Source organism: Ceratocystis lukuohia (assembly GCF_044167205.1).
Source record: "Ceratocystis lukuohia strain C4212 chromosome Unknown Supercontig3_pilon, whole genome shotgun sequence".
NCBI lineage: Eukaryota > Fungi > Ascomycota > Sordariomycetes > Microascales > Ceratocystidaceae > Ceratocystis > Ceratocystis lukuohia.
Genome location: NW_027263522.1, coordinates 2,710,809 through 2,723,008, shown reverse-complemented (window position 1 = coordinate 2,723,008; position 12,200 = coordinate 2,710,809). Strand labels below are relative to the sequence as shown.

The 12,200-nt window shown below is 46.7% G+C and overlaps 3 protein-coding genes across 3 annotated transcripts; 2 read left to right on the top strand and 1 right to left on the bottom strand.

Moving 5' to 3' along the window:
* Positions 1-470: 470 nt before the first annotated feature.
* Positions 471-3,377, top strand: HOO65_030685 (CRT10 domain protein; the record flags this gene model as incomplete). Its single annotated transcript, XM_071001858.1, has 4 exons — positions 471-533; positions 708-974; positions 1,066-1,781; positions 1,883-3,377. 4 exons carry the CDS (start codon positions 471-473, stop codon positions 3,375-3,377), a joined length of 2,541 nt encoding a protein of 846 aa, XP_070860364.1.
* Positions 3,378-7,043: 3,666 nt separating this feature from the next.
* On the top strand, positions 7,044-8,862 carry HOO65_030684 (ammonium transporter; the record flags this gene model as incomplete). Its single annotated transcript, XM_071002065.1, has 2 exons — positions 7,044-7,110; positions 7,220-8,862. The coding sequence occupies 2 exons, from the start codon at positions 7,044-7,046 to the stop codon at positions 8,860-8,862; spliced, it is 1,710 nt and encodes a 569-aa protein (XP_070860363.1).
* A 628-nt stretch (positions 8,863-9,490) lies between these two features.
* Positions 9,491-10,768, bottom strand: HOO65_030683 (uncharacterized protein; the record flags this gene model as incomplete). The annotated part of the gene is made up of 1 exon (XM_071000473.1): positions 9,491-10,768. One exon carries the CDS (start codon positions 10,766-10,768, stop codon positions 9,491-9,493), a length of 1,278 nt encoding a protein of 425 aa, XP_070860362.1.
* Positions 10,769-12,200: the final 1,432 nt, after the last annotated feature.

Genomic DNA, 12,200 nt, shown 5'->3' with positions numbered 1-12,200 from the left:
CCGATCTTCTTTCATGAAAATAGGCTTAATCTGACTGACACTTCTTGATGCCTGACCTTTTTTACAATTTCGGTAAGAGATTCGGTTCTGCATGTATGCACACGGGGCAAACGGAAGTGGGACTTCTGCATCATTGCTGCAAAATACAGTTACCATCGGTTAAACTTGGGGTAGTCTGGCCGCCCAAGATGTCAGACTGAGGTCCCGAAACTTACAAATAACAGGCCGCAGTCCTGGACTTTTTTTTTCCCCCCTCAACTTCGTCTTTTCCACATTATCCATCCCAGTCATCTTGCGCAATCACAAAACTTTCTAGCTATTCCTCCATAACATTGCAAATACATCCACCTGTCATTTGTTATTATATCTGCTTCTTATTATTTCAAATCCTTCGCTCTTTATCTCTTGTCTTTTCAATCTTACACTTTCAACATCCTTCTAGTCTCATCCTCTTCGACCATCGCTTCAAAATGCCGACAATAGCTGGCAAGCTGCGCGTCAGCGCAGCCTACACTCAGCTACCCGAAGACAGGGTATGTATACATAGTTTCGTCGTGAAACATTAAATACTGTACTAAACTAAATGGCGTCCATTCTGGGTTTTTCACGACCAATATCATGCTTTCAAGCCAGTCTTATCCTTTCTCTCAATTAATTGTTCCTTCTTTTATTTCGAAGCACACTCACTAATATGGCAATCATGGCAGTTTAATGTGCGTCCCGTACGCAACAGTGTAAACGAGTTCCAAATTACTGATGATGTCAACGACATGCACGAGCTCGCTCTAGAGGAAACTCATGATTACGTGGACCCTGAGGAAGCCGAAAGTGATGATAGCAATTGCTGGTGCAGAGATGGCAAATACTTTGCACAAATGAACAGGGCTATTTCGTTTGCCGACCGCCAGTCACCTGAAATCCCCCGGGTACAGATTAATCGAAACAACCTAACGGCGCTATCGCAAGCATACAATGTAAGTCTTGAGCGACAGGTTTCTCTCCATTTCTTGCTATCCTACCCCACAGCATCTCTAGAATTCCAATGCTTACTAGTTCAATATGTAGTTATACTTTGCTGCTATGTCCCACCGGCTATACGTCTACCGGCCTCGTACCCACCTCACCCAACTCATCCCTGCCAAGGCAGATCTTCTTCTCTACTCTTGCCCCACTCCAGAAGCCATGTCAGTTCATGGTCACCAAGACTCGATACGGTGCCACGATGCAAATACTATCGCCACGGGCTTTCTTGGTGCTATGGAAATTGTTGTCACCTCACACGATGACGGTGATGTAGTTGTCTATGATACGAGCCATATTGAACAATATGTCCGCTTTCTTCTCGCCAATGAAGGCAGGCATCCAAAAAATCCCAATGGCACAATACCCTATCCTCAGCCAATATACCGAATCAATGTGGGCCTGTCTGCATGGGGCATTGCGATCCACCAAAAGTCAAGACTTATTGCCATATCATCTAATCGCCACGAAGTCACTGTCTTCGCCCCTGCCAGTAATGGCACGAAGGGTCTTCCAGTAATAAGCCCTAGTATATCTTCTCAGACCAAGTTCATAAACAGTAGTAATGAGGACTTATACATCATCATCTCTCTCAGAGAACGGGTAGAGCAACATCTTCCATCTCTTGAATTTATAGAAGACAAAGAGGGCTTCGCAATCAAGGTTCTTGTTGGAGCACTTGGCGGCTATTTATGGGTAGCCGATATTTGGGAGCGAGGAACTAAGCCTGGTTATTACCACGAATTGCTGCGGGCTGGATCGTAAGTAAAACCTCGAGGTCTTACTCTGACCCCCACCAGTCTTGTAAAGCTCAGTATACTAACGCACCCTCACTTGCCACTTTTCCCTGTACTCTTTGTAGTGGAGTCTCTTGTATCTGGTCTATTACAGCGCTCTCAGAAGACATATTCGTCCCCTGCTCTTCTCACGAGGAAGCCATGACGTCTACTATGGAGCCTTCTCGTTTCAAATGCTCCGACAAAATCAACCGGAGCAAAAGAATTCTTAACATCACTCCGTTGCCCATCGATCCTGAACAATCTATGACCTATCCCATGCAAGAGGAATTACGCTTCTACCGAATCCGTACCCCTTCAAATTATTCCCTAGATCTCAGCTCCCGAGATCTTACACAAACAGATGCGTCAATATATGAGCTGCGAAATTCAGTTTGGGGCACGAACTATATACCAGCCGGTCAATCTTTGTTCGAAGAGTTTCAAGGCCTTGATTTGAGCTTCATGTATGAGGAAGATGAAATGGGCCAGTCGCACAGCCAAAATCTTGAGATTCAGGATTCCATCAGAGAGCCGGACACGGGTGTAGGAGCGCATCCAACGGCAGCCATGGCGGCAGAACTCTTGCGGATGTCTACAGATGATTACAGCGTGGCCCCCGAATCTATCAACCGCGTCGAAAACGACACTGTCGCATTACGTGATAAAAACGGTAAAATCATTGTTGACAAGCAAATCCTAACAACTATGACTTATAACGACCCATACCCCAATGAGGAAGTTCTGAGTGAAATTGATCCCCTAATAGGGCTGACAAAGCTAAAACACTCCCGAGTGTATATCGAAGGGCCTCGAATTGCCTTTTCATCCGTAACTCAGATTGGACTCTACCCGAAATCTCATCAAGACTTGGTTGCGTTTCTGAGGCGGAAAATCATGCCCTTGGTTACAACGAAGGAACAGCAATTAACAGAATTATACAAGAATGGCTCCCCACTTCGTCTTTTGTTAGGGTTTTCTAAAGAGGCTGTAGTGATGAGTCCTAACACAAAAGACATTGCCGAGGACATGGTGATGTATGGCGGACTTTCACGCCCTGGGGAATATCCTGCGCTTGGCAATCCCCGGGTCTATCTTACGGCCACCATTCCCGAGTTATCATTGGTGATTGTGGGCAACATCACTGGATGTGTGAACATGTTAACTCCGACAAAAGTGCCAAACAAGTTCAGCCAAGGACGTAATGACAATATCCGCTATACATTCGCTGTAGAAACACAACTGCCACAATGGGATGATGAGACTGGAGCTTTGATGAAAGGCGTCAGCCTTATTGGACTTTCGTGCAGTCCTCTCTTTGAGGAGAAAGAAGAAACTCATTCGTACGACGATCTGCATTTCTGCTCCAGAGCACAGTTATACCCGGGTCCAGGTTGGCGGTTTGATAGGGAGGGTCTTGATCTTGATTATCTCGTTCCTTGGCGACAACGCCGGAAAGAAAAACTCTTCAGCATGGGTGCTGTGAGCGGCAAGTGGCGCGTTATGTTGTACTACGATAACCACACCATCATAACGTATATAGTTGAGCGAGGCGCCTCTGGGAACATTATAGTAATCTAAAGGGCGAACGGAAGGAAGAATAGGGAGGAACGAAATATGACATGACCTCAAGTTTGCAGTAGGGATAGTAGTAATCAGGCTTCCTATAGCCAAATTGATGAGATTATAAATAAAATCCGGTAAACCGAGACATCACATGTATAGGACTAGCATGCGAAGATGTGAAAATAAAGATATACACTCAATTCATTTTCGCCATCGACACGGACTCGAGAAAGCTTGACAGTATGGACCATATGCTAGTTCGTTGTCCAGCTTCTATCAACTCTAAACATGACTGAATATTAGTTCCAATTTGTAGAGCCGCATGATAACGGCACAAGGGAGCTCTTGTTCTGCCTACAACAAGTCGTTTTCCTGTACCTTTAACCAATTTCTATGACAAATAGATCGGCTATTTTCCCGTTTGTTGATAGCTTGCAACGAGCGAGACTTTTCTGGTGCGAATGCTAAAGGGCAAGGAAAAGAAGGCGAGAATTAAAGTTAACAGGTTTCTAATTGGCCAGTGGCCCTAAGACATAGGGGGAGGGGGGGGGGGCGTACGAGTGATAGGGGTAGCCATAGGCACCAAAATACCCGAATTACTGTCTTGCCGTATTGGTCTGTTGCTGATCCGTTAGTGCCCTGCTGCTGTTGACATATAGAACACTAACAGAAGTAAAACAGCACTAAAGCACAGTGGCTTGCCTTAATTGATAACTTACTAAAGACCATGGACAAATAGTTTGCTAAGAGATTTTGCAGCTGCTGCAAGCCTATTGGCTGAAAGGAGGGGAGGACAATCTGTATTGATAAACAATCTCAAAGATACTAGCAAGAACAGCTTGATTTCAAGCCATTCCTGACAAGCTTGTTCAACGTTTGGCAATGGTAGACAATTCAAATAGGCCTAAAACTACTGTAAGTAACAGACAGTTGCCATCAACACACTATTCGGGCGCTCTGAGCTGGATAAGTGTCAACAGATGCCCTGTTGCCCCATGCTCTTCTTGCTAAATGTAGGGCCTCGGCTTATCTTTCAATACCAAAGACAACCGTCAGATTTCTTGATCGTCAGCGAGAGAACGTGAGGCTTGAACTCTGGGTTTAGCCAACCTGCCTGCTCTTCACGCCCTTCTGGATGTCGCTTGTTACAATTGATGCGAAAGCACATAATTATTGAGGCTTTGCGGGGATAAACCCTGCATTAAGCCGAACGGGCCTGCCTGGACAAGTTCACGTGCCTTTGCTCGCATTTGGCAGTTGCCATTTGCTGTTATTTTTATGTTTGTACCAAAAAAATAATGCGTCAAATCAATAGGAAAGAACATCCAATAACAGCAAGTGCTATACGTGCCGAGCAGCTCTAACTAACCACTATTTTGCAGCAGATTGGTGCGCGGAAAGAACGTAGGCAGGTAGGGTTTTAGTGCCCCGCGCTGAAATATAGGCAGGCACGCACAACGCACAAAATACGCATCCAATCTTCATAATCCGTAGTAGGCATATGCGGACACTCGGACATCAAAAATTGATATATGGCTTGGATGCAAAGCGACAGAGATTCTGGCATTTGGGCTTTTGTCAATCATCTTCAAAAAGCGCTGCCGAGTCTAGGCCTGCTCTCTATTTCAAAGACTTACGTTTGTGTCTTTACACCTACTCTAATCTCTCTTTGCGTCTACTGATTGTCTGTCGCCCAACCCTTCGTCTCGTGCTCTCCTTGCAAGCCTGCTTCGGCCGTTGCTTGGCATTTCCTTGTGCCCTGTTTAAGCCCTACCTATCTTCTCTTGCTCTTGTATATATTCTAGCTCTTACGCTTCTCCACAACCAGCCCGGGCGTTTTGTGGCCTAGGCTAATGATCAAAAGACCAAGCAAAGACCATGTTTGTGCACTGGACGTACGTGCTATCTGCATACAACAACATTAAAAATGGGCATCAGCTGGGGACTCTCCGCTTTATGGGTTAGGTTGGGCAGGGTGAACTTGCGGCTTATCATAGCACAGAGCGCGGAACCCATGTTGGACTCATCGCCTTTCAAACATCAGACACTCGACGCCAAGTTTCTTTTTCTTTCCATGCTGCCGCCACTTCAGCTCCAGCTTCAGCTCTGACGCTCTATGGGCTGTGTTTGCACTGCTCCTGTTTGTGCCCGAGGCTTATACCGTCTGTCTTTGCATTACTGTTACTGTTTGTGCAATAAGTCAGCTTTGGGTTTCCATTGATGCTTTGATGTAGCACCACAACCAATGCTTCATTTATTCTAGCCCCCCAATTCATTTCCCACCTTCGTCGCTCGCTTGAGTGGTGACCGCAAGGGCTTTGTGCTTCATGTGTAAGTAAGCACTTGGTGGCGATACTATGCCGGCATAACAATGCGCCAACCGAAACAGCGGCTGTTTAAATTCAACGGCAATATGCATACGATGTGAACATTGTGAAATGGACCGCCACTAGTTTCCTTTGACAGGACGAAATAACGTCCGTCATTATCATGCATGATATGATGCATAGATGTTTTTGCTGCCCTGTCGGGGCTTTCCTTTCCAAAAACTTTCCGTTACTATCATCATTAATCGTGTCAACGAAGAAATATTTTATTTTCCGCTTTCTAGGTTGAGGCATTAAGAGAGTAGCCTACTTTATTATATTCTTTTTTTCCTCGCACGCTCACCTTGTCATGCGGTCTTCAAAGCTTTGCCACCAACTATCTCTCGGACTCTTGATAGAAAAAAAAAAAGGGCTCTCAACAGAAATTATTCTCTGAATCGCGCGTTTTAACCGATCGATCCGTACCTATTATCCAGCCCCCAAAAGCTTCGATTCAAGGGCTCTTGACTTTCTCGTACGTTCAAAAAGGGGTCTAAACCTTAGCTACCTCTATGCACTCCGCTCCTCTCCATCTTTTACATTCTACTCGACAGAATAATTGAGAAAGGAAATTACATACAAGAAACTGGCTTGAACCCGATAAACAACCAACAACACCAAGGAGTGGGGGTAAGAACAAGGGCAAGGGCGTGTGTTTAAGACGAACAAGCCCTTGTGGTTGTCAAATCCCACAATCATCGTTTCTTATCTACAGTCGATACCCTCCCTGGTCTAGTTACGCTACGGGAATAGCCACTATACCATACCAGGTGCAGGCGCATCGCATCCCAAATGTTCATTGCCGAAAGTTTCCAAGCCCACGGAGCTCAATCGGGACAACTCATATTTCTTGCGACATTTAACTAATCAGCAACGGAATTAGTTTGATAGGCGCTTTTGTACATGTCTACGCATACTTTGTATATAGGGGTCTTGTAGCCGCATCTTAGCCAAGACCCGTCTCACTTGTATTTTTGTTTTTCTTTTCTTTCTTTCGTTTTGTCCTCCCGCTCCTTCCTTTTTCTCTCCGTTGCTTGTTAGACTCTCTTTTTCTTCTTTTCCCTCAACCTGACTCCCCAAGTCTCTTTTAGACTTGATTTTGCTTCTCTACCCTACGGCCTTCTCGCCGATTCAGCTGCTACGCTGACACAAAACATTATCTTGTTTTGGGCAAGCATTCGGCGTTGTTTTTCCCCTCTTCCCTACGCCGTCGCATCCTCGATCAACGCTCGGTAACCGTTCTTTGAACTTCACTACTGCTCTCACCTCTATTTTATCGATACTTTCTTCAGCGCACTTCCCTCATCTCCCTAACATGTCATACTCCCACTTTGGGGCCCCCACTACCTACAATGGTACGGGCGAAAATGGCGGCGATCCCAGTAAGTTGTTCAAATGGTTTGCCTGCAATCCACCATCATGCTATACCCTCTTTTTGTAGGTCAATTCATCGCGTTCAATGCCAATCTAATTCTTTATTCTTTCTCTCAGGCTTTGTCAATCTCAACCAGTGGTACACCACCGGTGACACATCCTTCATCATCCTCGCCTCTTGCCTTGTCATGTTCATGGTCCCCGGTATCGCCCTCCTATACTCCGGTCTTGCCCGCAGAAAGTCTGCTCTCTCGCTTCTATGGGTGGTCATGATGTCTTTCAGTGTCCTCACATTCCAGTGGTATTTCTGGGGGTACTCGTTAGCCTATAGTAGTACTGCCTCCAACTCCTTCATCGGCAACCTCCACCACTTCGGCCTGCAGCACGTCCTTGGCGCTCCCTCACAGGGATCTCCGCTGGTTTCCTCTCTTCTATATTCGTGGTTCCAACTGATGTTTTGTGCTGTCACGGGTGCGCTAGTTGTGGGTGCTGTGTGTGAGCGTGGGCGGGCTTTCCCTGCCATGGTGTTTATTTTTGCCTGGGCTACTGTTGTTTACTGTCCCATCGCATATTGGGTCTGGAATGCCAATGGCTGGGCTTTCAAGTGGGGCGTCTTTGATTATGCTGGTGGTGGTCCTGTTGAGATTGGCTCGGGTATGTCAGCTCTGGCTTACTCCATGGTGCTGGGTCGCCGCAACGCTTTCCTTATGGGTAACTACCGCCCCCACAACATTTCTCTTGTCATGATTGGTACCATTATGCTGTTTTTCGGCTGGATGGGTTTCAACGGTGGCTCTGCCTTCGGTGCCAATCTCCGCGCTGTCATTTCGTGCTGGAACACTACCTTGACTGCTGGGTTTGCTGGAATGGCCTGGGTTGCCCTTGACTTCCGTCTGTCGCACAAGCTTTCCATGGTGGGCTGGTGCTCAGGCACTATTTCCGGTCTTGTTGCTGCTACGCCTGCCTCTGGTTTCATTTCCATGTGGGCCTCTATTGTCCTGGGCATCGTTGCTGGTATTCTTTGCAATTTTGCCACCAAGATCAAGTATATCCTGAAAATCGACGATTCCCTTGATGTTTTTGCCGAGCACGCTGTCGGCGGCATCATTGGTCTCATTTTCAACGGCCTTTTTGCTGAGGAGAATGTCATTGCTCTTGATGGCATCAACGTCGGGATTAATGGTGGCTGGGTCGACCACGTATGGTCTCGTCTCTACAAACAGTTTGCCTACATTTGCGCTGCTTCAGCTTACTCGTTTGGCGTCTCATACGTCCTAGCTCGTGGCATTGACTTGATTCCCGGCCTCCACCTCCGTGTGACCCATGACGGCGAGCTTTTCGGAACTGACGATGATCAACATGGCGAGTATGCCTATGACTACGTCGAGGTCCGTCGTGACTACCTCGCCTGGACCCCTGCTACTGATTATCCCCAGACTGGTGAGCTTGACGGTGTCTACGCCAACCCTCAGCTAGGAGTTCCTCAGCATGCTACCCTTGCAGCTGCTTCACAGGCTGAAAAGGAGCGCCAGCGCGGTGACCCACCGGAGCCTGAAAAGATCTCGCGACTGACCCGCATCCTCGGCCCCACTAGCCCTGCTAACCGGTCGCCACCGCGGACCAAAGCGGAGCGTCCAGGATCTAAAGGCTCCGGTCCTGAATCTTCTAACATTAGCACGTCTGCTCCTGGAGCCTCAGCCAGAGCGATTCCCGAACCCGTGTCTGGTAGTGATGTGGATGCTATAACCAAAAGAGACTAGATGCCTTTAGCGGACTAAAGCTATCCCGCATTGCTTATGATGATGGATGTGGGAAAGTTCCATTCATTATGACGTACCAAATCTGCCTTTTTCGGATACTTATTGTTCCGCAAATCTACCTACACCTCTTTTCCTCTTCTTTGACATCATTTCTTTCCGATTCTTTTTACCCACTCGACAACTCTAAACAGCGCGTGTGGTTCCTCTTTCTTTTTAACTATTTCCTTTTGACCTTTATATCGCTTCCTTGGAACGGGCACCATCTCTCGTCTTTTGTCCAGATCCCCCCTGCCCACTACCACGAAGCTGTTGAAAATTCTTGGCGAGGGCGTGGGTCTTTTTTTTTTTTTTTTTTTTCCTTTTTATTCTCTCCCCACCCACCCCTCTTGATTATTATAATCCCCATTGTGAAGCGTTCTGTACTTTGACTAGCTAGACGCCATTTATACCACCCGGCTGTTGCCTGTTTTTCTTTTTTCTTTAGTCTTGAACACTACTATACCATTAAAATAAAGCTACCTTCTATTAAAAGTGAATCAACAAGATGTGGTCTATCGTCATTTATGTATGTGCCTACGCACGGAGCGGGGCTGCCTTTTGCTTTCTTTCGCCTCCAAGCTTCCAAGCATCAGCTGGAAGCTCCCTTTCGCTTCTTTGCCTCGCCGTCACCCCAGGGAACAAAGGCCTGTGTATCTCGTCCGCCAATCTCCCACCCGGCCGAGCCCCGATGTTGTATTATGTGGTTTCTATAGCCATCCATGCCAGCCGATTGAAAGTTAAAGACTTGCAAGAGGCTCTGCTCAATATTCAACAGACTATACGTATTCAGCTCTCGCCTTATCTGCTTTACACCCAGGCCATTGACGCCAGCGGAGAAGCTAGCCCAATAGTTGAGCCCAAGAAAGGCCGATGGGAGAATCTCTCCTGATGGCTCGGATGTCTTGACACCTCGCGGCACTAAGTGCAAATGTTTGTCGAGGTACCACTCGAAGCTGCGTATGGGGTCCTTATGGTATACATGTTCCCAGCCATCCATGCGCCGTGGATTCAGCCATAATGGCGGGTAACGTGGTGTGTTTGGATCCCATATCAACCACAAGCTACAGGCTCCAAGGGCAATCACAACCTGCAAAACGCTTTGTGGTGACGTCGCTTTGAGCTTCCTAGTAGCAGTCTCAATAGCCAGGAACCATTGCTCATGCTGGATACCGGCACCGCCGATAACATCCTCACCTGCGCAGGAGATGGGCCTGTTGGGGGTCGGCTGTGCATCAGTCTTTAGAGAAGTTATTGTGGCGATGTCGTGACTAGTACTATTGTTATTTGGCCAGCTTTGAATTTCACAGAGGCGGCTTGGTTGTGGTGCCTGGCAATACACTAATAAAGCTTCCTTTCGAGGAACACCGCCTTCTGTAATTATCAGCTTTAAGTATCGATCACCATCATATGAGATCTGCCAGTCCAATGGAAGTGCGGCTTCTTGAAGAGTAGCATTGCTCTGCTCTAGGTAGCCAGCAATTGTAAAGTGCCAGGCCGCAACAACTGGGAACGTCCGGTCTTCCTGGGCACGGATGCTCTTAAAAAGCTGGTGTATTGCGTTTTGAGCAAAGCAGCCAGGATCCCAGAAGTGAAGCACCTTGAAAATATTAAGAGACTCGCTATATTTTGCAACATCTGTGGTAAGTCTAGGGCTTTGAACAGATGAAGAAGAGCCGCCAGTGCTGGGATTTGCCCGAGGTGTCAAGGCCGCTTCATTCGTTTCATATGGTTCGGTAATTTCAAAGCTATGTGGCGGTGAGGTCTCGGATTTAGGTGTTGGCAGAAACGAGAGCTGGCTCTGGCGTGAAGATATCTGGGGAAAAGCAGCGGTAGCATTAGCAGCAATATTAGCAACAATAGCTCGCATCGGGACAAGATTTTGAACGTTGCTTAGATCAAATGAACTTGAGACTCGTCCAGGATCAAATATTGTAGACAGGCTCAATAACAATGTAACAGCTTGTATGCGGGATGAAATAGGACGAGATTAAAATCATGGAAGATTCCGTTTGGAGGGAGTTGGGAAATGCAAAGGTCGAAGGGGAAAAAGAAGGGCAGGGAAAATAAGGAAAGGGAAGGAAAAGAAAAGATCATCACAAAGATAAACTCCAATATGCGCCAAAACATAACAAGCTGTCTAACGTTGATCAAAGCAGTTACGGTCTTGCGTAATTTGTTCTTTCCGCGTCTACAACGCCGAGCGGCTGGCTCAAAGATACTACCACAGAAAGGGAAAGAGCTAGGCGCAGGCATATGATTTGGGGCTTCGACAAGCTGTTTTGCGCGGCAACTACCGTTTTTGGAGTAGCATGATAGGAGAAGTGTGATATACGGCGTTAAAGAGTTGCTGTTACATATAACTAATATCAGGTTACACGAGATAGCGGGTAGTGTATCACGCAGAAGATCAAAGAAGACGCCTGGAAAAAAACGAAAGAGTGAATTAAATTATAAAAAATAAAAGAAGAAGAAAACCTCCTCAAGTGTCATAGAAGGCCTGCTACTTATATTCAAGTGCACTTTTGCCCTCATTGGAGACTTTGTAGGCACGAAGTAAGCATCCATGAGGCTAGCTTAAGGCCAACGAAAGCATCTGGTCTTTAGACCTTGCTCCTTTTTCTTGATCAAATGACACGTGTTAGAGGTGCTCTTGCTATACCGCAATGTGAAAGTGCAAATCAAAAGAATGGCTAAACTTACCTGGACACTGCGGAACAGCGGCTAGGGCGATGGGGTGGTGTTAGCTCAGCTGACCTCACAGTTACATGCATACGGCTTATTATATAACGACTCAAAGAGTTAACTTACAGATTGATGATAGAAGCCAAGAGGTGCTAGGGACTTGTCATGATGAAATGAAGACCAGGGCTCCGGGCTGGGCGGGAGCAAGAGAATAAACGCCGGGCAGATCAACGAGATAAAAGAGTGTCTCCATGAAGATGGTGGTGGACAAGGTCGAAGAGGCACAAAGAAGGGGAGTTGAAATAGAAAAAGCAAAAAGGATAACGAAAAAGAGAAGGCATAGTTAGTAAAAGGATAAACGGCGGCAAAGGAGTGAAATTAGCGCATAGCGCCGAGAGTGAGAGGAGAAAGAAGAAGAAGATGCCAGAGAGAGAAAAAAGGCGGCAACATGAGCATTTATACACCTCCCTAGAGAGAATTTCTTCTCATCAGAGAAACACAAGTCTTACTGACTCACAACCTACACACTCAGTCAAGCACCAGCCTGCCGGCAACAGACCATACACACAGCCCCACAAACAACCACAAACAATTAACAAGCAATAATAATATGGGCA